This window comes from Microtus oregoni, unplaced genomic scaffold (genome assembly GCF_018167655.1).
Source record: "Microtus oregoni isolate MIOR12 unplaced genomic scaffold, Mior012 000000F_ref0000247, whole genome shotgun sequence".
NCBI classification, from domain to species: Eukaryota; Metazoa; Chordata; class Mammalia; order Rodentia; family Cricetidae; genus Microtus; species Microtus oregoni.
Genome location: NW_024543059.1, coordinates 6365934 through 6391501, shown reverse-complemented (window position 1 = coordinate 6391501; position 25568 = coordinate 6365934). Strand labels below are relative to the sequence as shown.

At 44.1% G+C, this 25568-nt stretch overlaps 1 protein-coding gene across 1 annotated transcript; it reads left to right on the top strand.

The window, feature by feature from the left end:
• The first annotated feature begins 1212 nt into the window (after positions 1–1212).
• Ccdc81 (coiled-coil domain containing 81) lies at positions 1213–25568 on the top strand. The gene is made up of 15 exons (XM_041656669.1): positions 1213–1470; positions 6099–6160; positions 8101–8257; positions 9758–10014; positions 11888–11967; positions 12625–12746; positions 13524–13647; positions 15102–15192; positions 15604–15750; positions 17347–17451; positions 17842–18014; positions 19242–19320; positions 19505–19725; positions 22248–22373; positions 25427–25568. The coding sequence occupies exons 1-15, from the start codon at positions 1392–1394 to the stop codon at positions 25566–25568; spliced, it is 1965 nt and encodes a 654-aa protein (XP_041512603.1). The 5' UTR covers positions 1213–1391.

Sequence of the window (25568 nt, the reverse complement as noted above, 5' to 3'; positions counted from 1 at the left end):
GCAAACAGATCTCTATTAATCACGAGTGCAGCATAGGCAAAGGCAGCCTGGCTCAAGCGTAGGGATTGCGGCTTTATTGTTCTAAGCGGCCAAGTCTCCTTGTTTGGTTTTGGAGTTTGCATGATGAGATGTTTGAAAACGGTGGCTGTGGAACAACCCCTTTCCCTTTCAGGTGGTCTAGCACGTCTGCCCTCTGTCCACGGCACATGCCAACAGCTCCTCTCGCCTCTCCATAGCAACAAGCGCCGTGGAAACGTGCTTGGCACTATCTAAACCAATCGCATGCCTCTCCCATGACGCCAGTGTACACTGAGTTACACATGCTCAGGGAAGAGAATATATTAGCAAAAAATGTAAAAGCCTTGTAAGAGAATACTTGCGGGAGCATTATTCCTAATGTCCAGAAAGGGAGGCTACTCAAATAAATGCTCCATCTGTGTGTGTGTGTGTGTGTGTGTGTGTAGGGGGTGGACGTGCACTCTTAGGAGGGAGAACACCGAGGAGGTCTGTAGGTTTGCCCCATTCCCTCCTCCACAGGGTAGGGAAATGAGAAATAGGGGAGGGGAGGGGAGTAAATGCATAAACTCTGCCTTTATTTTTTCCAGCCCTCCATTTCCTAAGAGAGGAGCCTCCTGGAAACAAAACAAAACAAAGACAAGAGATAAATTTCAGCTAAACTCAAATCCTCAATTAGATCCACAGATTCTAACCTACATTGCTGTCGGCAAAATGCACACCCTTCCTCCTCACACCCCCACCCCCACCCCACCACCTGTCCTCTCGACACTCGAGATTTGGACCACCTTCAAGGCCAAGTCTCCCTGCTGCCCTGGGTAAGAGGGAAGGAAGAAAGGTTTTTTGCTTTTTTTTTGTTTGTTTGTTTATTTTTGTTTTTTATTTTTTAAATTGAGTTCTAGCATTTCTGCCTGAGTTCTTGAGCAGCCTAGAGACTGGATTCTTTTAGGGGGCCGGGCCTTGAGGCCCTAGCAACCGAGTCAGTCTTTGTCGCGTCATAGCAACGCTTTCAGCACTTCCTTTCCTAAGGCCTTCTTAGTTCAGAGATCCCCAGGCCTCCATCTGCCTGAGGACCTCGCTGTTTGGATGGGAGCGAGATTTGCACTTCTGGCTTAAGAGGGACGGAGCTCTGTCTTCGTGTTGAGGGAACAGGTTATCAGCGAGCCAGATCACTGGGGGAGGGGTGGCCACAAAGAACGTTTATTTAAGGAAAAATACATTTTAAGATTTTTAGAGCAATTTTTGATTTCAAAGAACCACCCCAAATTCTAGGCAAAGAGTGCTGGAGGGTGGAAAAATCCTTTTAGTGCAAAGTCCACATAACAAAGAAGAGACTATCCATCAAGGACCCACCCCGGAGTCATCTGGGACCGAAGATGTTGGACAGGATTGCCCCGGCTTTTCAGGACCTGTGCAGGCAGGTGCTGCCCACACTGCCTTCGCTGAGCCAGGAGGGTAAGCGACTTAATGCCGGGGCTTGGGGGTGTACCTTACTGTGCTACAGACGTGACTCAGAGCTTACGGTGTCATTTTCTTCCGCTCAGGATTTTCATTCAAAAACAAAACAAAACAATCCACACACGGCCTGATTAGTATTAAGTACTGAAAGCAAAGCCCTTGTGGTCCAACTGGAGTCCCGAATGGCTCCTTTTCAGAGTTGGACACAGAACACATATTTGTACTTTCCTTGATGCCTTGCGAGTGTGTTAATGAAAAGTGACGCTTATCGACAGACAATTTTCACAGAAAACTCAGAGGGCAATCGGAGATGAGACACACAGCCCCCCCGCCCCCTTTAGGAAAGCGCGCCACCCCACCCCATCACCAAAGCGCTTTGGCATCTGTCTATGATAGGGGCCGTCCACGGGAGGGCGCTCTAGAGAAGCAAGCTACTATTAGCCATTTATAATTGAGATTGTTGAGCAGACAAAATAAATACGAACAAGTAGTGTTGTTTTTTTCGTTTCTCAAGCATCTCTCCTAATTGTTCCTGCCAAGTTTTTGAAAGAAGTATAGAAGATAACTTTATGACTTTAGAAATACTTTCCACCTTCTTTATATACATATTCTTTCAAGTCCTACTGTATGCTGAGCCCTAAAGAACTGATGGTTACTAAAAGCCCCAATGATTTACAATCAGTGGGGAAGATACACACTAATCAAAACACAAATAGATACACACTAATCAAAACACAAATAGGTGTAAATTTATATTTGAACTAAATGCTACCAAAGAGGATACATGATAAAATAACTTTAAAAACAATTTTGTTTAATCTATGTGTGTGTGCATCTATGTGTGTGGGTGCCAGGGGAAGCCACAAGATGATGTCATGTCAGATCCCTTGGAGCTGGCGGTTACAGGAAGTTGTAAGAAGCCAGACTTAGGCGCTGGTAGCTGAAGCTGGGTTCTCCACTAGAGCAGTCAGTGCTCTTAACTGCTGAGCTATCTCTCCAGATCCACAATAAGAGCTTTTGTTAAATATATGCATATTTAGCCCTGTGATGGTGGTGCATGCCTTTAATTCCAGCACTTGGGAGGCAGAGGCAGGCGGATCTCTGAGTTCGAGGCCAGCCTGGTCTATACAGTGAGTTCCAGGACACACAGCTACACAGAGAAACCCTGTCTTAGAAGAAGAAGAAGAAGAAGAAGAAGAAGAAGAAGAAGAAGAAGAAGAAGAAGAATATATTTGACATATATAGTATCTATCTATCTATCTATCTTGGATTTTCAAGCAGGGTTTCTCTGAATTTCTTGAACTCGAGACTCCTCTAAAACTCTGAGCTCAACAAACCTCTTTCCTTTTTAAGTTAGCCACCTTGGCTATTTCATTGTCCTTAAGCAAAGTAAATGAACACACTAGTTTTCTGAGTGTGTGTGTGTGTGCCTGTGTGCTGAATTTTGTCAAATGATCAGACTTTTCCTTTTTAGCCTGTTGTCATGGGTTACATTTAAAATGATCTTTAGATGGGGTTGAAATTATTTTTATTCTGAGATTTAGCGGTAATCCGCCTAAAGCTCGGTCATCAGAACAAATGGTTTAGAAATCCTGATAGACAACATTAACAGATCTATTCTAATTGGGCTGCAGAGGCCGAAAGCCTCTTTCTCCAGGGAGAAATACCAAACTTCAGTTTAAATAATTAACTCTGCCTGTCCTACTCTATTGAATAAAACATTACAACGACTTCGATCCCTCATCTCAGTGACCAAGGAGCCTGCTCAGACTCCCGGTTAAACCGGAGACTTTTCACCAGGGTTTGGTTACAAAGTACACACTTTCTCCTGGCCTTTGTTAAATCATTTCCTCGTTGGTATAGATAATTTTCCTCAAGTCTGAACTGCCTGTTATGTCTAGTCATGGACTGTCGGTTTTCACACTGTAACTCTGAAATTTCTCCATGTAAACAGGGATGGTAAGATTTCTGTTAGTGAGTTAATTGCTTTTATGGTGTCAATGAGGGTTTAAACTCCATATATAGTTACATAGTTGGGACTGATTGACAATGGACAGACTTCCCCTTTTCTTCTTCCTCTCCCCTCCTTTTTCTTTTCCTTTCTCTCTCTCTCTCTCTCTCTCTTTCTTTCTTTCTTTCTTTTCTTCTTTCATTTTCTTTTTTCAAGACAGGGTCTCGCTATGTAACACTGACTGTCCTGGAACTCTCTTAAGCAGACTGGGCTGACCTGGAACTCAGAGACCCATCTGCCTCTGCCTCTCAACTGCTGGGATTAAAAGTGTGCAGCGCCGCCCCTGGGCTTTGACAGACATTCTTAGTTCTTAGCAGAAAGGGGTAGACTCCTTTGGGCTATTGGGTAAGGAGGGAAGGGGTAACTACTGTAGGGTGGGGCACAGTGGGGGGGAAGGTAAAGTTCGCAGTGGGCCCGTGTTCACTGCGGCGAGTTGCCCTCATGTCGTTGGCCATGAATATCTACTATTCAACTTGTTCCAAGATGCTCATGAGAACGACGGCTACTTTCTGTCCATCAAACTTGCCTGTTCCCTGGCACATTGTTGGTAAAAAGTATTTTATAGCCCTGGTTTATCAGAATTAACGACTGCAGTCGTCCTGCTTTAGTTAGCAGTTTAATCCATTAACGGAAAAATACCAGTTTGCATTGTTAGAGAAGAGCTGACCTTTCGTTGCTAGCTTCTTCCATGTCTCCAAGTGGCAGTCCAGTAGAAGTCACCTTTCTTGGTCTTTTATTTGAATACTTAAAACTTAGCTTTCTTGATTTGTAAAAAGTTCCTAAATTAGAAATTATCACCAATAATATATGACTAGACTTATAGGACGGCGAGGTAATACAGACGTAATTTTCTCTATTGTTAAGTCCGACTCATGTCCAGACTACGTACATTTTTCACATCAACATTAATAACTATTTTTTGGCAGCTTTTTGGGGTTACAGGGAGGAGAACTCAATTTAGTACAAGGAAAAAATACAGAAAGCCTTCAGATCAAAGTAGAATTGTGAAGTCAATAACTTAATTCAAAGACAAAGCCTGGGGGCCCTACCCACAGTTAGTTTTTATAAGTTACTACTGTGGATATATTAGTATATTTGTTGTTTCCAGGACATAACAGACTAGCAGCGGCAGATTGGGAGGATCAGGGAGCCTAGTGAACAATGAGAGGGGGACAGCGGATCTCTACCAGTGAACATGGAAATTGCACTCGAGAATTTCACACGAGCCGATGCGTAGGGACAGTTAATGTATTGAGCAGACAGGCGGTCTTTCTTGTCATTAGTAGCCCTTGACCTTATGCTATGGAATAGTATGAGTTCATGCTCATATCAGTCACGTGACCCACAGTGAACACTTCAGAAATAGGTGTTCAATGAGTCATTAAGAAAAAAGATTATAGCGATGGTGGCACATGCCTTTAATCCCAGCACTTGGGAGGCAGAGGCAGGCGGATCGCTGGGAGTTCGAGACCAGCCTGATCTACAGAGCTAGTTCCAGGACAGACTCCAAAGCCACAGAGAAACCCTGTCTTGAAAAACCAAAAAAAAAGAAAAAAGAAAAAAGATTATAGTTGGCTAAAACTCCATGCGTAGCCTGAATGCTAATTGGTATTAATAATAAAAACCCAGAGTCAGATACAGGGGTTAATGCTGAAGATCAGAGAAGCGAACGACCAGATACTAGAGAGTTCTTTTACCTCTACCAATGCTCAGACTGAAGGGGCCATCCTGTCCTCAGATGCATATCCAGACTCATCTGTCTCCACCAAACCTCAGACTGCACTGAGCTCCTGTCTCCGTGTGCCTTATATTCCTCTCTCTGCCCAGCCATATCGCTCCTGTCTCCATCTCCCTAGTGCTGGGATCCCAAGGTCACACCTTTGTGTGAACTCTGTTTCTTTTTTAGACAGATCCAGTCTTGCAGAGCCCAGGGTGGCCTTGAACTAACAGAGATCTCTATGCCTGTCTCCGGAGTTCTGGGATTAAAAGTGTGTGCCGCCACTCCCTGGCCTCTGGCGGCTTAGCTCTCTGCCTTTTTATTTTCAGGCAAGCTTTATTTCTTAAAACACAAAATATCATTATATCCATGTATAAGATAAAATGAAACATGACCAAGTAGAAAAAGACAAGATCTCCTGAGTAAATTGGGAGCATGGGGACCATGGGAAAGGGTTGAAGGGCTCTATAATAATTAAAGAAAAAGAAACATGACTTACTTCCCTTCATTATAGAAAAGTTTTTTGTACATTATTATTTGCACTGTTATTACTGCTACTTGGTCCTTAAGGATTGAATGCAGGGCCTTGTGCTTGGTAAGCACTCTCCTACTGAGTTACACAACCCTTTGTCGTAGTACGGAAGATTCATCCTAGGGTCCCGCATACCACAGTCCCCAGCCCCATTATTGCTGTAATTAAAGTCATATCTTCGGAGGTTACAGGCATAAGCTTTTGTTAGCAGGAACATTAATTTTGGGGAATGATTTTGTTAGTTCTCTATGCATTAGAAGTTACTACCATTTATTCCTTTTATAATTACACTTTTGCTTGTGAGGATTAAAATACTATTACATGATTGCTCACATAGATTGTTTTCCTTTTCCTTTGAATTTCAGAAGTCTCTACCATCTGGGGGAATGTGTCAGAATTTGTGGAAAAGCAGCTAGCTATGCATAAGGTAGGTTTTCCACTCCAGTCTCAGCACGGTAGTTAGATATTTCTTCTGCAGACTTGCGTATTTTTGCTGGGAGTAGTGCGGTAGATTTAGAGCCATTCTGGTCTGCGGTCACTCCTTTAGTATTTTATTTTACTTTTAATAAAGGTTTGTTTATTTATGTATACAGTGCTCTGTCTGCATGTCCCCCTGCAGGCCAGAAGAGGGCGCCAGATCTCATTACAGATGACTGTGAGCCACCATGTGGTTCCTGGGAATTGAATTCCCCGCCTCTGGAAGAGCAGGCAGTGCCATCTCTCCAGTAGCCCCCCCCCCCCTTTTTATTTATTTTTTAATTATAATTAATTAATTATTATTATTTTTTTTTTTGAGACAGGTTTCTCTATGTAGCCCTGGCTGTTGTGGGATTCACTCTGTAAAGCAGGCTGGCCTCTAACTCACAGAGATCCGCCTGCCTCTGCCTCCCAAGTGCTGGGATTAAAGGCATGCGCCACCACTGCCTGCCATCACTCCTTTTCTATTTTCACTTTATGATACATGTAGAACTTGTGGCAAGCTGGGTGTTAACCTTAGATAACACATTCATAACTCTCTTAATGACAGAGACGCAGGAATGCAGGACTGCTCAGTCTGGGTTTCTGTAAAGAACTAAATGAGATCTGTTTGCAGTCTGTCAGCTCCCAGCATGGGTGTGGGAAGGGATAAACTTGTCTGCCATTTTTGAGGGAATAAGTCTTAATTGGAATATGTAAATACAGAAACTAAATTCAGCTAGCGCAAAATTAGAAACTGCCTGTGGTTGGGCTTTTTCCTCAGGTCAAGTGTTGGCTTTAAAGGCTGTAGAACCAGGTGAGGATTTTGCCAGAGTTGGAGGCAGTTAAGAGTTTGTGGACCTTTTATAATTTACGCATGTGTCCTAACTGTTGCTGTCTATGGCTGAACGAACCCTTCAAACTTATTTTGTCTGGTTTGGGAATTTGAATCATTTATCATTACTTAAAATTGCATTTTTCTCACCATTTTCTTGAAAACTCAACAGGGGTAATGATATTGTCTTTCATTTTTTAAAAAGATTTATTTATTTATTATGTATATAATGGTCTGCCGGCATGTGTCCTTGCAGATAGAACTTGGCACCAGATCTTATTACTGGTGGTTGTGAGCCACCATATGGTTGCTGGGAATTGAACTCAGGACATCTAGAAAGTAGTCAGTGCTCTTAACCACTGAGCCATCTCTCCAGCCCCTGTCTTTCATTTTTGCACACAGTCACGGATGCAGGCCACGAGGTGCTCTTCCCTTTACATGAAGCATGCGTGTCCTGGCCAGCACACGTTCTAGTAGGCTCCCTTCACTCCATGGCTTTTTCCTTCTGTTCCTATAGATTTGAGTTTGCAACCATTGGTATATGACATCTTTAGGGTATCCCAGGGGCATTTGCATAAACTCAGTGGCCAGGGTTACACTGTAGGAGGTTCCTGGGTGCTGGTTTGTCGGGTTCCACTTCATCCTGTCTCCTTATCCCATTTCAGTAGTTAACACAGAAGCACTGTTCATGAAGACGTTTTTTTACACACACGATTGTGCTTGCTCATTTTCAACCATCCCCTGCCCTGTCCCACTAGTGTGTTTTCTGACTTTAAATAGGGAACCTAAAATCTGAGGGAACAAGAAAACAAGGATTTCATTAAATGGAAAATGATTGAATTTATGTCATATAGTTTAGGACAAGAACAATATTTGTTATGGAATTCTAAAAGCTATGGTGCCCATAAGCATATATTTTCACAGATATACCGCTTCTAAGAACTCACAGAGACTGCTGAATATGAACTCGGTAAACCCCAATCTCCTCTTTCTTTTTGGTGACCGAATGGCTATAAACCTTCACCCTTTAACGGAATAGTGTGTGTTGTTCTTCTTGTCTTCTTTTTCCCTTTCAGGGAGTTCAGATTCCCGGACTTGGAACTTTCACCTTCACGAGGCAGAAGCTCGAGGTCGGGAACCACAAGTCTATTCTAGTGCAGAGGCCCGTGTTTATCATGGCGGAGAAGTTAGTGCAGACCCACGGACTCAAGCAGAACAAAGTATTCTCTCCTGGTAAATCGTTTTAACAGCTGAAACTTTCCCCCAGAAGTGTGTTGGCCTGTGGAGACGAACGGAAAGGGTAAACTTTGGCCAGCGCTGCCTTAGTTTCTGGTTTCAGAGACTCAAATCCCACATGGTGCTTTTGGAAGTTAAAGTGGAAGTTAAAGTCTTTCTGAAGTTCATTTTGTTTGCTTTCTAAATTTTAAATATTTATTTTAATGTGTGTGTGTGTTTGTGTGTATGTGTGTATGTCTCTGTGTATGTGTATATGTGTATGTCTATGTGTGTGTGTATGTGTGTGTGTATGTGTATGTCTGTGTGTGTATGTGTGTGTGTATGTATGTCTGTGTGTGTATGTATGTCTATGTGTGTGTGTATGTCTCTGTGTGTGTGTATGTCTGTGTGTGTGTATGTCTGTGTGTATGTGTATGTGTGTGTATGTATGTGTGTGTATGTATGTGTATGTATGTCTATATGTGTGTGTATGTCTATATGTGTGTGTATGTGTATGTCTGTGTGTGTATGTGTATATCTGTGTGTGTACATGTATGTCTGTGTGTACGTGTATGTCTATGTGTATGTCTCTGTGTGTATGTCCATGTGTGTGTGTATGTCTATGTTTGTGTGTAAGTGTATGTCTGTGTGTGTGTGTATGTCTATGTGTGTATGTGTATGTCTGTGTGTGTGTGTATGTCTATGTTTGTGTGTGTGTGTATGTCTATGTGTGTGTGTGTGTTTTGTTCTGCAGGATGCATGTGGAGGTCAGAGGACAACTTAGGGGTGTCATTGCTCTCCTTCCACCACTTAGGTCCTGGGGATTGAACTCAGGCCCCCAGGCTTGGTGGCACGTGCCCTTACCCAATGAATCGTCCTTGTCATGGTGTCTCCACCATCTCCGCTGCTTGTCCTTTTTTCTGATCAGTGGGCCTTGCAGAACTCCTACATCAGTTGTAGCCAGCTGGACCCTGCTTTCTTCAAGCTGCTACCATCTTGCTCCTTTAACATGTGTTTGTGAGCTCTCTGGGAAGGAAAGCTTTCTGTGTCTTGTCTGGTCTGATACCTCTGTATCAGATTTAGTTTCCTGAAAGATGAGATGGCTATCTTTTCAAACACTTAACATTCACAAATATTTGTAACTACCCAAAGATGGGACAACAGCCAGAAGACATCCATAAATACTGCTGAAGAGTGTTTTGAAAGATCTGAAAACCTCAGAAAACGATGGATAGAAACAGTTTGTCACCGCTCTGTTCCCCAAAAAACCAAACCCTTGTCTACTATTTAGATAGTCAGTTACTTTTATCATGAGCAAAATGCATTGTACTTTTAGGTGACATTGTACTAATTAGCATGTATTAGTGACCACTTATATTCATTATCTGCAATAATAGTACAAATATAAGGGGAAAATATGGACAATTTTATTTTTTAATATTAGTCAGGTGAATAAAGTGTACACAATATGTCTTTAGTATAATCTCCATCTCCCCGCTCTGTCTTTTTCTCCTCCAGGTGATATTCCAGTTGTCCCACTTAATTTTGTCATGATATCCCTGGAGGGACCATTTAACAGGGACACTATAGAAGGATGTGTTAAGGAGACATTGCTTTTCTTATCACGATCCATATCTGTCAAACAAAACGTGGAGTTCACATTCAAAGGAATTGGGGTCCTTTTGATCAGAGACAGCAAAGTGAAGATGAGATTTTACAAGGACTTCCTTTGCTCGATGGACGGAAGTGGCGCCTTGAGCAAAGCCCTGGCAAATGTAAGTTGTTTGCTTCTAAGCTTTCCTGGTTTCGTTTTCTGTTGTTGTGATAAAATAGCCTGGCGGAAAGGGTTTATGTTAGCTCGGTCTTCCAGGAAAGATCGTCACGGAGGCAGGAACTTAAAACAGCTAAACACACGGCATCCACAGTCTGCACTGTGGTCCCGGGACCAAAGCTAGGGAATGGTGCTGTCCCCTTTCAGCCTGCATCTTTTCACACGGAGGAAGGCAATTGAGATAGTTCCCCACAGGCATGCCACAGACACGCCCACAGGTCCGCCCACAGGCCACCTTGAAGTAGACAGTCCCTCGTGGGACTTGTCTTCCCAGGAATTCTAAATAGGATCTAGCTGACAACTGAAACTAACCATCATGCAACCCCTTTTTTTTTTTTTTTTCAGTCTATGGTTCTGAATCAAATGTGGGTATGCTTTCATTAAGAATGTCTATTCGGGACAGGCATGGTGATATAAGTCTTTAATCCCAGCATTTGGGAGGCAGAGACAGGCAGATTTCTGTGAGTTTGAGGCCAGCCTGGTCTACATAGTGAGTTCCAGGACAGGGTATGTAGAGAGGCCCTGTTTCAATGTCCCGCCTCTACCCCGCTCTAAATGCAAACAGATAAAAGAAAAGCTCGTGTTGACGTATTTTAAGTGACCCTTTTCCCAAGTGTGTGGAAATGTGTGGTACAGGCAGCCAGTTCCTTGACAAGCAAGACAAAGAACTTCAAATCAAGTTTGAAAAAAGAAGTACTACCCAAGGAATGGAAAAAGCAGTAGAAATTCATAATTCTGGACATTTTATAGTACCGTACTCACAGCATGTGAGGGGGCTAAGAACACAGGCTACAGGGCAGCTAGCTTGATGGGTGAATTTAGCCTGGACCTCTGGGTTAATCGGCACCCTTGACATCTCATTCACTCTGTAAACACTGTGAAATGTGGTGGGGAGTGGCAGTTTGACCGGCAGATGTCCTATAATTTAAACCTTCGTGTGATCCTGAAAATAGCCCTCTTGGGAATTTTTTGTGCATATTTTGGTGGTAAACCAAAACTATACCCAAACCAAAACACTGCTTTTTGGAATTTTTCTTTAAATTTATTTATTTTTATTTTGTGTGCATTGGTGTTCGCCTGCATGTATGTTTAACTCCTGAAGGAGTTATAGACTGTTGTGAGTTGCCTTGTGGGTGCTGAGAGTTGAACCCGGATCCTCTGGAAAAGCAGTCAACACTCTTAACCTCTGAGTCATCTCTCTAGCCCCTTTGAGATTTTTCTTTAAAGTTTTTGTAGGCTATAGAATTCATAAATAATCATACATATTAGTTAATAGTAATAATGAAGTTATTATAGAAAGTGGTAACTACAATAGCTCTTGGTTCCATGCTCTGCACATTTCCATACAGTATTATATTAAAACCCTGCGAGGCAGCTCCGGTTGCTCTCTCTATAAGCCTAGTACCTGGGAACACATAGCAGCCGGCAGTGTTCTGGGGGACAGAAGGCCACGTGACTTCAGAGACTTTCTCTGAACTGTCTAATATTAGAGTCCTGTGGACCAAGAGTGAAGTCCGATCTGTGCTCATTTCCCGATGGTTTCTGGATGTTTGCTCATTTTCCAACGGTGTGTAGAAGTCGTTTCAACTCTTAGGGCAATTTTCAAAAGAGACGGCATGGTCTGAGAAAAGGCAGCGTCTGTGAAACTGCTCTTTAGCGGTCCAGGCGAACTCTGATGAAGGCGGTCACGCCATACTGGACTCCAAGCGCTGAACAAACACAAACAGCTCCATGGTAGCAATGCCTAGGAGGGGGCCTGCGTGTCTTGGTCTGTCCTGGGCGACAGCTCAGGCGCGATCTTTATCTCTGTCCTCTAGAGGCCTGGCACCATGGACTCAGTGCTGTCGAGCAGAGAGGGCGTTGGAAAGCGCCCCAACAGTGCACTGGCCTTTCCAAGGTGAGTGTTTTGCTTTGGGGTTAACCCAGGCACCCGCTCTCCTTCTTAAAGGACAATATTTGTTTTCCAAACTAATTTTCTGCTTCTCTCTCCTTGTCCGTCTCTCCTCTGTTTCTCTCACCCCCTTTCTTCCCTTCTCCCTCTCTACCATCTCTGTATAAGCACCAAGAGTTTATTGTACACACCACCAGCACAGCCCTTCACAAACTGTCTCTTTATAGGTTCTTATTTTTATGTAGGGAGAGGATGAGGAAATGGAGAGGAGAAAGGAGATGGTTATTTGGGGGTACACTGTATCAGGTTATGATTTCTTGACTTCAAGCTGACAGACATCTCTCACTGATGTAGAAAGGACAGAAAGCTCAGGCTGAAACCAAAGGAAAAAATTTAAGTTGAGGTGTGTGAGCAATTTCTTTATATTAAGTTCTTTCGGGGGCCCACGGTACAAGGGTATGTGGTTTGGGTAGGCTCCCAGATCTGTCCTCCCAGAGGGGGAGTTCATGCTCCTGATTTCACAAGACAAACCTTGCACCCCCTTGAAGGAAGCAGGCTTGCTGTGAAGTCAGAGAGGTGGTGGGTGGCTTCCCAGAGCTGAGAGTTTGCACAGTCGCCTGGTCAGGACCTGTGCAGAAGACAAACCTCTTGAATCCTTCTTAGGATTGAGCACAAAGAGACAGAGAACAAACCAACCATGGAGGCCATTGCCGAGGAAGGTGGAGAGAACAGACCAAGGAAGATCAAGTTGAAAGACCCGACAGACAAAGAAGAAGGAGCCAGGGGTAGGCCAGTGGTTTGTGGGCACCGTCTGTTCCTCTTGACTCTTAGGAACAGGGTGGTGTCACTTAGGAACTCATATGCGTGTCACTTAGGAACTCATATGCTCAAAGTAAATAAAGCTAGTGTATTAGTTACTTTCCTTGTTGTCATGAAAAAACTTAGAAGCAGTGATTTAAGGTTGGGGGGGGGGAGCTTTGCTCTGGACTGTGATTGGGTCCCAGGGGCTAAGCGTGGGAGGCCAGCTGGTCACAAAGTATCTGGAGCCAAAAGCAGAGAGTGACCAGGAAGTGGAGCCCCCCTGTAAAACCTCAAGGCTCTCCTTCAGTGACTCATTTGTTTTTCGAGCAAGGGCCCACCTTCTTAAAGGTTCTTCACCTTCTCAAACAGCGTCACCCGCTGGGGACGGAATGTCCAAATACAGGAGTCTATGGGGGACGTTTGACATTCAAACCACCACTTCTAGATTCACAAGTAGCCACTGTATTTTTTCCTTTTTCTTACGAATGCTTTTTATTCTCGGAACCCTGTATTTTGCCTTAACCCACACCCAGCCTCTTACACTACCATCTGTTTGGTGGCCGTCTTCCTGTTCTTGACCAGGTCCTGATAAATCTCACAAATGCATGAGGTGAACTCTAGGGCGTATTCTGTCTCAACAAAGTAAGGGATACTAAACTTTCCCGTGGTCAGAACTGTCAGATTTTATGTGTCTACTTAGCGCTCTATTTAGCTGTTTGAAAACCGAAGAGACTGTTGATTGCATTTGTTATTTATTCTAGAGATCTCGTCACCCAAGAAACGCAGTGATAGGCAGTCCATCTCTCCTGCCAAAGTAACAAGCGTCAGCCTGCTGGACAAGCTGGAGCGAAGCGGGAGCGGCGGGAAGACCGAGACACCTGAAAAGTAAACTTTTGTTTCTGTTGCAGTTTACTAACTATCACCTTGAAGTCTTCCCATGACACAGGATCTTAGCAATCCTTTCGTTCCTTTACTTGGTGTGACTGAGAGCCTTCTATGTGGGAGGTGATGGGGACTGTAGAGGTGGCCAGGGTTTATAATCTAGAGGGAAATCCAGACACACACCAAGGGTAAGGTAGACTCGCTAAGAGGAATGGAGGTTACTCAGCCGAGGCAGAGGTAGCGCAGCGGTAATTCCACCTGCCTGCCTGCTTTCACAGCCGACTTCCCAGCTCTACAGGCTTTGTTGATTTCTGAGTGCTGAGGAATCACATGGCAATTTTATATTGAGATCGAATGGAATGTGAGTTTGCCACGCAGGCCCGGCAGGCACACCAGTGTTTCTGGCATCTGCTTTTTGCTGTCTTCCTGTGTGTCCTGCAACGATTCTTTGGGCAAGTTCTCTGTCTTGTAGGAAGGTCATTCTTCTTAATGAACAAGTGGGTTAGGATTTTGTTGACAATTCTTGGTTCTTAGTTTCTTTTTCCTCCACATTTTAATGAAAATTTTCTATTTTTTCCTGTTTGAGGTCCCAAAGAGACATCTGAGTTGTTCCTTCCTGTAGCTTTTGATTTGTGATTTACTACTCAATTTCTTCGGGGCATAGCATTTATGATTATTACAGAGTATACACAGTTATTACCGGCTGACTGTCCCCATCAGAATAATATACCCGTGAGGCTAGGGACCTGTGTGTGTATGGGTTTTGTTTGCACTGCGTTCCTGCATCTAGAGTAACCACACAGCAAACAGGCATTATATTTTTATGAAATGAGTGAATTTATCCCCATTTCACAGAAGTGGTAACAAGGTTTCCAAGATGGCATAATTTGTCCATGTCATCTACCCGCAAACCACAAAAAGAAGTCAAGCCCGGCTCTGACACAGAGTACACGTTCTTGACTTGGATGCATGGTCTATTCGAAAGGAAACCACTGAGATACTTTTTTCTGTATTTTTAAGACAGGATCTCTCTGTTGTGCAATCCCTGACTGTCCTGCTCTGGCTCTGTAGATCAGACTAACCTGGAGCTCACAGAGATCTACCTGCCTCTGCCTTAGGAGCCACCATGCCCAGTCCCTTTTTCTTTATTTTATGTTTATATTTGTCTCTAAAATTATCACTCTCCTGGAGCTGGAGGGATATGTCCTAGGTTAGGAGCACTTACCATTCTTTCAGAGGTTCTGCCTTCCATTTCCAGCCCCATAACAAGTGACTCACAATTGTCTGTAACTCCAACTCCAGAGGATTCAAGCCTTTCTTCTGTCATGTGTACATACCTACACACACACACACACACACACACACACCATCCTATAATATAAAGAATCTTTAATATGATCACTGTTCCAGAGGCCAGATTGTATTAAAGGTTAATTTGTGTTCCGTTGTCTTTGAAGCGTACCATCTCCAAGTTGTCAGATAAATGACAATGAGAAGCCCAGGACATCTCCCGCCCCGGTGTGCCAGGATCATAATAAGGCAGGACAGGTATAGTGCCTTCGACTAAATCAATCCCAGGCAGACTCATCCTCGGATTTTTGTTTCTCCAAGAGAATTCTGGGAATCCTCCTCCTTAACATACTCTATGGGCATACTCAAGTGTCTGGACTGAAATTTGCCCATTAGCCTAGAGCTCCTACTTAAGAGAAAGGGGCTAGCAAATCCCTTCTAATTTTCAGCTCTTCAGGGAGCTCATTAGATCCTTTATATCACTTGGGAGATTTACTTTGTAATCTTCCTTTTGCTAATTGCGTATTAGAGAGTATATTTCAGCAATCTATTCTTTCATGAAACACGCTTCTTGACATACCCTGCCTTAGGAGGGCTTGCAAAGGGAATAAAGTAAATGAAGATGAAAAAATAAACAGTGTATGATTTGTCCTGAAATCTGAACGGTAGGAAATGTGCTACGTGTGTTTGCAACGAGCGCAGAGGAATTTCCCGCTGTACTATGGAGACGAGAGGAGGAGGAGAGAGATGGAGGACGAGAGGCTCATGCAGCAGTACCAAATTCTGAAAGACCAGGAGGCTTTCTTCAAAAACCAGGTAGCCTTATGCCTTATCGGCAGAGGGTTTGCCGTGGGACAGCGGGACCGCGGGATGCCATTCTTAGAGTCAACTGAATATGTTCTGCGCATGCTTGCGCTGTAACCCATTTAATTATCCATTTGCGGCTGGGCTAAAGCAGGTGGTGTGTGGGTTGGTTTCATGGCAACTTGATACAAACTGGGGTCATTCAGGAAAAGTGACTTTTAATGGACAGCATGCCTCCGTGAGATTTGTCTGCAGGCAAGTCTATGCTGGTGTTCTCAATGAATGATATGGGGGTGCGGGGGTCCAGCTCACGGGAGGCAGTGCCAGCCCGGGCTGGTGGTTCTGCGCTGTATAAGGCAGACTGAGCAAGCTGTGGAGGGTAAGCTAGTAAGCAGGGTTCCTCCGTGGTCTCTGCTCAGTTCCTTCCTGCCTTCAGTTCCCGTCCCAACTTTCTACAACGATGGAGAATGACTTGAGAGTTGAATTGAGCTCACCTCCCACCCCCAAGTTGATTTGGTCATAATATTTCATCACAACAGAAACCCCAACTAAGACAGGTGGTGTCCAAGTTTTCATTGGTGATTTCCCTGTATGTATCATGGATCTTCCCCTCAACCCTCAGGACCGTGTTTTAAAAGTGAAAATGGGCCAGGCAGAGCTGTGCACGCCTTTAAGCTCAAGAGGCCGAGGCAGACAGATCTCTGTGAGTTTGAGGCCAGCCTGATCTACACAAATTTATTTCCAGGCTAGTCAGGGATGCATTGTAACAACTTGTCTCAAAAAAAAAAAAATGAAAATGATGGATTTTTTTATTTGATTTTGATAAAATATAAATCTGGTCAAATCTTTTTTTTAAACTTTTTTTATTTATTTACTTAACTTTATTATGTTTGTTGGTGTGAAGGTGTCAGATCTCATGGAACTGCATTTTTAGACAGTTGTGAGCTGCCATGTGGGTGCTGGGAATCGAACCCGGGTCCTCTGGAAGAGCAGTCAGTGCTCTTAACCGCTGAGCCATCTCTCCAGCCCCTGGTCAAATCTTATACCTTTTAAAGTCACAGCCTATCTCAAAAAAGGTGGAGGAGACACAGAATTGCCTTTACACTTTCTTTATGCGGATTTCTATGGTTTACAATAATGATACGGTTACTGTGTTCTGTATTTGAAGTAGAAATCCACAGTTCTTTTTTTACTATAGTTATAGTGATGGTGTCCAGAGTCCGAGAATTGGGAAAATAAAAACCTCACCTCATGTCTACAAGGACTTCAGAAAGTGCCATTGCATCCAGACAGGTTTCTGTGCCGGTTGTAAGATATTAATGATATTAATGACAGAACTGAATTCACGGAGTATGTGAATTATATATATATTTCATTAATATAGAATGAAGGCTCTTTGCTTTGTTATTTTGAGACAGGGTTTCTTTGTGTAACAGCGCTGGCTGTCCTGGAACTCGATTTGTAGGTCAGGCTGCCCTTGAAGTCACAGAGATCTGCCCGACTCTGCTGGGATTAAAGGTGTGCACCACCACAGCCTGGCAGAATAATGGGTTTTAAAGGTTGTATTTTATTATTAAATTAAAAATTGAAAAAAATACTTGTTGTTAGGTGAAAAGTATGGCTGCCAGGGAGCAGAATCAGAAAAACGCTGCCTATAATCTCGGGGTTGCTGAAGCCATAAGGAGTCACAAGAACGAGAAACCCGAGTTTTATGTGAGTACTGATAGCGTATAAGCAACACTAACTGATAGTGTATAAGCAACACTAACGAGATTGTGTGAGTTTTCTGCCAAATTGTTCCCTATCAAACTTTTTAATCACTTAACTTAAGCAATGCCTTTTCTTAGGCAATTGGTTCTCAATCTCTAATTTTTCTTTTGTAGTCTTTTTTTCTTGTTTCTTTTTGACAGGGTTTCCTCTGTGTAACTGTTAAGGCTGTCCTGAAACTCACTTGGTAAACCAAGCTGGCCTTTAACTCACAGAGATCCGCCCGTCTCTGCCTCTCAAATGTTAGAAACTAAGTCATACTTTGATTTTCATTTGTGTCGTAGACTTTACTTCTTGGTATGTGAGAGGAAGAGAATCTCTTGTGTCTCATTTCAGAAATCCTTCCTGTTTGATAAACGACCTCTTAGTCCTGAGATCAATGCTTTCAAGCAAGGGGAATATTCCCAGAGTCTCCTGAAACAGATAGAGAGCAAGCGGGAGAAGGAAATAAAGCAAAGACAAAACAGGGAGCTGATGGATCGCTTGGAACAAGTGCAGCTCACGGAGGAGTGAGTTCACCACGTGCCCCCGGGAAGACAGACATCTTGTGTGAAGCTAATTTCTATGTGGGATTGAAGAAGCATTCAGAATTCCATGAATACCTCCATAGCCACGGGAACAAACTAACCCAAAAAGCAGCCAGTTTCACAGGAATAGCTGCAACACAAAGAGAAAGCCACCATTTCTTTAGTTTCAGCAATAACTGAATCTCTAAGAGCACTGGAATGATAGGGCAGCATTTCTGTACTGTCTATGATCACCAGTACTTCCCGCTAGTTCAGGAAGGAACATATCTTGAGCAGGCATCATTGCCAACTGTGAGATGCTCAAGTGACCTCCTGGCAAAGCCGAGTTCTTGTTCTAAGCACATCGCTTGTTCCAGCAAACCTGAGGGCGTAGACACAGGGGACACTAGAACCAGGAGCTGAGAAGCAGTGCAGATTCGTTTCCCCCCTGCTTACCCCACAGATTTTTACTTGTCATCACCTCTAGTCCGCTTTGAGCTTGGAGACTCGGAGTCGCAAGTCTAAATTTTCAGGAAGCAGAAAGTTATTGTTCAGGTTGGGCTGTCTGAGGCCCTGGATAGGGCCAAGGCCCTGAAATTTTTATCTGCCTTAGGGGCTCCTGCTGAAGCCTTTGCTGCTGAAGCCAGGACAGTCATTGTGTGGTGTGAGCAGAGACTGCACCACAAACAATAAGCTAGTTTCTGCGCCCCTAAGAATATACCGCCCTAAGATTTACCTGCTCTACTATATGAATTTCATTAATCACTAAGGTTCTTGGCAGGTTTCATATAATGACTGTACAATGAGAGGGTCGGTTACTTTTCTAAGGAAGAATTACATATTGAATCTACTTATAGGCATGGCCTTATCTAGACTTAAAAAGTATTGTGTGTGTGTGTGTTTGTGTGTGTGTGTGTGTGCGTGTGTGTGTGCATGTGTGCGTGTGTGCGTGGGGTGGGGAGGGGGCCTGCCATATTCATCCCATATGAGTGATATGGCTCCCCTTCTTCTTATACCTGTCCTGTCTGCCCTGTGTTCAACACAGTATCCAGCAACCTGTAGACCCGAATTCCTTTTTCTTAAACGAGAGTTCCCAGAATGAGCGATGAGCTTTTATGCATCCTGTACCCATTCCTATTAATACGGAACATGCTTTGATATGATGCTAACTTGTGTTGCTGTATTCAAACTGTAAAATGGCTCTCACCTTCTCTGTGTCTTAAATACCAGACTGGCTGCACAGAGAGCCCAATACCTAAAAGAGAAGATGGAAGAAACGCAGTACTACAAGAGAGCGTTGGATGCACAGGTAGGAAGTCGGTGATCATCACTTTAAAACCGTGCACCGCATCAACACAGTTCTGTAAATAAGCACGTAGCACTGTGAACATGCACACACAATATTCCTTTGGTAGGTTTCGAGGCTTTGTTTGTCCCCGTAAACCTTGGTGTTGGTATCTTACTAATTGCCCATTGTCTGCTGCCCACTCCAGGTGAAGAACAAACCCTCCCAGCTGCCCATGTTTGAGCCGGATTCTGCTGAGCCCATCTTTGGTAAGGACGAGGGCGAGATGAAGACTGAAAAGCGAAAGCGAGAGCAGAGTTGCATGAAGCACCAGATGGAGGCGGCTGCCAGCCTCAAGAGGAACGCCATTCTGAACCAGCTGGTGGACCAGAGGCGAGACCTGCAGATGCTTCAGAGGACGCAGCGAGAGTAAGGAGAGCCCGGGTCTGCCTTCTCTCTCCTTTCCTCACCTCCTTCCTCTCCCCCAACTCTTTCTTTCTTTGTAACAATAGTGGAGAAGAAATGTAGCTAATGTATTGAGTAGCGGAGAAGAAATATAGCTAACGTATTGAGGACTTATGCAAGCCATTATTCTAAATTGGTTACATATTTCACTCCGTTTTATACTATAATTCATTCAATGAAGAAAATGTTATTAAATAAAAGATGTGCTCTCTCTTGATCTCCACTTCTCTTTCAAGCCCCAACTCCACATTTTCCCTTATATCACAATATAATTTCCCCTCCTTCTCCTCTTCCTTCTTCTCTTCCTCCTTCTCCTTTTCTCCTCTTTCTCCTCCTCGTTCTCCAGTTTTTGAGACAGGGTTTCTCTCTGTAGCCCTGAGTATCCCGGAACATGCTTTGTAGAGCAGGCTGGCCTTGAACTCACAGATCTGTCTGCTTCTGCCTCCCGAGTGCTGGGGATTAAGGTGTACACCACTGCTCTCACCAACAGCATAACTTTTTAAAAGAATCATAACATCAGCACTACCCATTGGTTGTATTAAATGAGCTAGAGATATGCTGCTCCACTCATAGATGGAGACCCGGCACTAGGTCCTTCCCCAAGTTCGCAGTGTGTTCTGCTTCCATCATGAAGTGATGGCGTAGGTGGAAGGATGGGCAAAGGAATTCTCTCAGGGCCTGGATCTCAAAGTTCAAACATCAGACACTTGATTTCTTAGAACGTCCAGGTGGTCACCTAACTGGTGGAGACAGTTTAAAGGTCGCACTAACGCTCAGTCTCACAACACCTCGTGTTTTCTTCCTAGCCCTCCATCATCAATTTCCTACTTCCTGCCTCCACCAAGACTGTCATAGGAAACTAGTTTTTTCTTTCTAAATGTCCATCAATTCTTATATCTCTGATGAGCCCAAATTACCATCCAAAAAGGCTTCTGGCCAAGGAATCCACTATTTTTGGAAGGTAGTTGTACTTATAAAAAGTCATATTATTAAATTTATATAAATATTAGAAATGGCCCCAGTGGGATAGTTTATGGGTCTGTTAGGCTCCCTGCTGGGTTGGCTAGATGTGAGTCAGTCATAGACTGAAGGACACAATGGTAGTGGGTGTGACTGTTGATAGAGGGTGTGGGAGTACTTAAATTGTGACGTTTATTCTGTTAGAATCATTATCTGCATTACACTTTTCCCTATTTTGATAAAAAAACAAAGGGTCACATCTAATCTGAACAAGGATAAAAGTCTTGCCTTGATATATATCAAATTTCTAAAATCGTTACCTATTTCCATATCCATTGATAGGCACTGTTGTCCCAAGCCCAACAAATACACTCTACCTAGGTTGCCATGAACCTCCCCCTCCTTTTTAATTTTTAGAATGATTTGTTTTTCTTTTATGTGCATTGGTGTTTTGCTTGCATGCATGTCTGTGTGAGGCTGTTGGATCCTCTGAAACTGGAGTTACAGATAGTCGTGAGCTGCCATGTGGGTGCTGGGAATTGAACTAGGGCCCTCTGGAAAAGCAGCCAGTGCCCCTAACCACTGGGCAATCTCTCAGGCCCCATGAGCCATCTTTCCAGCCCCTCATGATCCATTCTTTGAACTTGAACTTCAGCTTCTCACTTGGGGCTCCAGACCATGTTTCAGATGCATTCTGATTGGTGGGCATGTTTGTGTCACTGTGTTAACTGAGTGATATAGCACAGGTTACATACTTTGGAGGGCACTGGTTTTCTTTCTGTACTAGGGCTAATACAAGTATCTCCCTGCTGATGGTCCAGACTTAAATGACTCCTGCAAATAGCTTAGCCTAGTGCTAGCTTTGTTCTTTTCCTGGGCGGCACACCCTTCGCCAAGCATTCCCGTCAGTGCTGGGTAGTTCTGCTTCCGTTTTTCTTGCTTACAAGTCATCCCCTACCTCTTCTCATTTCTCTTCCTCTTCTCCTTTCTGCACTCCACTTTGTAGCATAAAATACCTGTTGTCTCCAATTGTGATAAGGCACTTCTGTGCTCCCAGCACGCTGGAGGCTGAGGCGGGAGGACCCAAAATTCAAAGCTACCCTGAACTACACATAGAGACCAAAGGGGAGAAACCCCCAAAGAACCAGATGCGTAGGCTGATTGCTGACAGCTGAGAGGCTGGGGAGAAACACAGAGCAGGGAATCCATTTGGGATGGTTCATCAGATGAGCCAAATTAGCTTCAAAGGGCATTAGTGGCCTTTGAATTTGTTAATTGGAATAGGACTTAAGTCCTGCTAATTTAAACCATGGTGCAGGATGAAAGATCTTAGAGCCATCCATTATCCGACAGCTTGCAGTTTCACTGTGCTTTTTCCAGCATCCCCGTTTCTGCACATTCTAAAGGCTCTTGAACAGGACCAGAACACTTTCTGTCTAATTTAACATAAAAGAAGTAGAGCGTCCATGGTGGTCCCGGCCCTTCCCTGCATTGCAAATGGAGTCAGGCTGTTCCTTTCTCTCCAGGCACTTGGCAGACAGAGCTGCGGAGGTGGATCGGGTGAACAGGATCAACCAGTGTTTGCAGGAGGACTGGGACAGGAGCCTGTGCATGAAGAAGCAGCGGGACCTGGAGGAGAAGGCCTTTGAGCGGTAAGACCTTGTGGGAACCAGGCACTCTCTGCTTGCAAGAAACATCCTTGTCAATCAGCTCTGAGTTTTCTGTCCTTTAACTTAGTAGTTCTCAACCTTTCTAATGCTGCGGCCCTTTAATGCCATTCCTCACGTGATCATAAAACTCTTTCATTGCTACTTCATAACTGTAATTTTGTTAACCGTTATGAATTGTGATGTAAGTATCTGATATGAAGGAGATCTGCTGTGCGGCTCCCAGGTTGAGAACCACTGTTAGTCTAACCCTAGGATGGCCGAGGCTTTGAGTACCATCAGTTGATTAACATGGCCCTCTATAGCATTCTCTGGGGAGAACAAATCTGGTTAGTGGGAAACACTGCTGCGATTGATTAGCAATGTCTTTTATGAGCAAGGGGCTGGAAAACACTGTGCTGTATGTTAAGTTTTCACTGACCCTGCCCTGATCTTTGCTTCTGCCCTGGTGGTTCCACTTTGCTGAGGGTTGCAACTCTCTCTGGATAGGGCTACTTTGAAGCAGGATGAATTCTGCTCTGATCCAAGCTTAATGGACTTTTTTTTTTTTTTTTTTTTTTGAGACAGGGTATTGCTATTTAGTCTAGCTGGACTGGAACTTGCTCTGTAGACCTGACTGGCCTTAAACTCACAGATTCATCTGCCTCTGCCTCCTGTACACCACCATGCTTGACCTTCGTGGATGGATAGGAAAGCCTGACCATGGGAAGAATGAGCTACACACAGTGGAGCTGGGCCCCTCTCCATCTGTGTTACTATTTGAGTCTGCTGTTGAGAGTTAGCATGAACTGTGGAAGGGCTGCTAATGCCAGTCATACTTTTTTAACTTGTAAACAGTGAATGTAAATAATTGCCTGACCCAGCTAGCACCGGGGTTTTAGGGGTAAAAAAAAATATGGAAAACTATTATACTTTGAAAACAATGGAAATTCTTTAGAAATTTAAGGTGTGATTTTATAAAATGAAAAAAGATTTCCTAAATCGTTAAGATTCCAATGAAACCAAGCCAACCTATACAGTCAGATTATCAGGACCAAACATAGCAAAAACCAGTTTACGTGGCTACTGTTCCACTACTGCTTAAGATTTTATTTTTTATTCGTGTGTGTGTGTGTGTGTGTGTGTGTGTGTGTATGTGTAACTGAGGAGGCCAGAAGAGAGGGTCAGAGTCCCTCGAGTTGGAGTTCCAGGCAACCATGGCCCCTTTTGGTTCTGAGACCCGAACTCATTTTCAAGAACAGCAAACACTCTTAACTGATCTCTCCAGTCTTGACTTTAAAACAACAACAACAAAAAGATTTATTTATTTTATGTATAAGTTTTTTTCCCTCTCCATATGTGTCTGTGCACCACTTGCGTGCCTGGTTTCCAAGGAGGCCAGAAGAAGGGTGTAGGATCTCCTGGACCTGGACAGTTGTGAGCCACCACGTGGGTGCTGGGAATCAAACCTGGGCCCTCTGGAAGAGCAGCCAGTGCTCTTAACCACTGAGCCTTCTCTCCAGCTCCAGCATTATTGTCCTTTAAGCAAGGTTCTTCATCTGCCACCCTTTCTTTTAAGAGTTTCTTGAAAGGCACGTCTCATCTGATTTTCTATTGGTGGAGCTCATTTGTAAGAAAGAAAGTATGAGGGATAGCATGGTGGTCTGAGCCAAAGGCGAAGTGGGTCTATTTGATCCAGAGAAGAGGAAGAGGGTGGAAGTTGGTGAGTTCAAACTATTTCTTTCAGTCTTGTGGAAAACCAGTGAGAAGCAGTGAGGCTTACACCAGCAAGATTTTGTCTGGATCCAGAGAGACGGCTTGGCCAACATGACGATAGCAGATAGGGGAGTCACAGGAAATAACTGTGAACTCAAGTTAGCGAGTGGGTGACCCAGGGCAGGCTGTGGTAGGCAGCAGGTGGGAAGAAGGAAGTGGTTGATGTGAAAAACAAAAACAAAACAAAAGACAAGCAAACACAAATGCAAGATTCATGTTTATGCAGTTAGCATATGCCGATGCTGACCTGTTTCTGGATTGCACAGATAGGTCTTCCCATCTTTTCCTAGATTATTCATTATTCTTTTTCTTCGAAGGTTTTCCTAGCCCCCCCCCCCCCCCCTCTCTCTCTCTCTCTCTCTCGTGTGTGTGTGTGTGTGTGTGCATGTGTCTTGTATCAACCTGTGGAGGACACAAGTCAACCTTAAATGGGGCCATCAGCCTTGCTTTTTGAGACAGGTTCTCTCCTTGGCCTGAAGCTTGTCAGCTAAGCTAGGCTGGCTGGTATGTGGGTTTTAGGGTTCAATCTCAGGTCTTCCTTTTGATAGCTCTCCCTCCAGCCCCTCATAATCCGGACTCAACTTCTCTGAACTCAACTTCTCACTGGCTGCTGGGATGGGGGTGGGGGGAAGTGGGGAGCACCACTGACCCAGTCTTATGACTTTTACAGAATTCTGTGTCCCTACAGAAATGTTGATGGGTCACAAGAGAGCACTTGGGACTGACTTGCAGAACCAAGAACTTTCAAAATGGAGAATCAGTCATTGTAGTCCTTTATTTCTGCTTCCTGTTTGTTTTTCCCCCTTCTTTGTCTCTTCTTTCTTTCTGGGTGCTCAACTCTCCAAAAGCTCTGTCCTCTTGGGACTTTTCTAAGCAAGTAAACCCTTAGTTCTCAGCAGGTGTTAGGAATTACCTGTCAGCCAGCAGCTTCGTCCCCTTCTCAAACAAGGTTTCCAGAGAGTGAGAGAAGAGTAAATAGCGCCAAACACCAAAGCTTCAGGGCTACCTTAGAGGGTGGGTGTGGCCTTGGGGTTTATGTGTTTGCTGTTAGGCATGTGTGGCTGGGCATGAAGGTAGGTTGGGAATTTGCACAAAGCCTTTGATTTAGTGGAAAGGAGGAGGCCACAGATGCCAGGATGTGGGATAAGCAGTAGATGGCAGGGCCAGTCAGGACGTGATGGTAGGAGTCTTGAAAACAGAGATGGGGCATCACTTTTCTTCGCTCTGCTTCTAGGGATTTGGGGGACACTTGACGACATCAGCTTTTGCTTTCTTCCCCCCAGGGCTTCTGACAAGCTGTTCCTCTTGGACCAGTGTGAGAAGTACCGGCGCTGCAGGCAGTGCCAGAGGCGCACCTCCAACGTGGGTGAGAGCAACGTGTGGCCCCTGAATAAGTTCCTGCAGGGGTCACGATTGCTCGTGTAG

Coding starts and splice junctions, on each gene's coding strand:
- Ccdc81 (XM_041656669.1), top strand. CDS start 1,392: ATGTTGGACAGGATTGCCCCGGCTTTTCAGGACCTGTGCAGGCAGGTG. Junction 8,258..9,757: donor GAACAAAGTATTCTCTCCTG/GTAAATCGTTTT, acceptor TTTCTCCTCCAG/GTGATATTCCAGTTGTCCCA. Junction 22,374..25,426: donor GAGGAGAAGGCCTTTGAGCG/GTAAGACCTTGT, acceptor TCTTCCCCCCAG/GGCTTCTGACAAGCTGTTCC.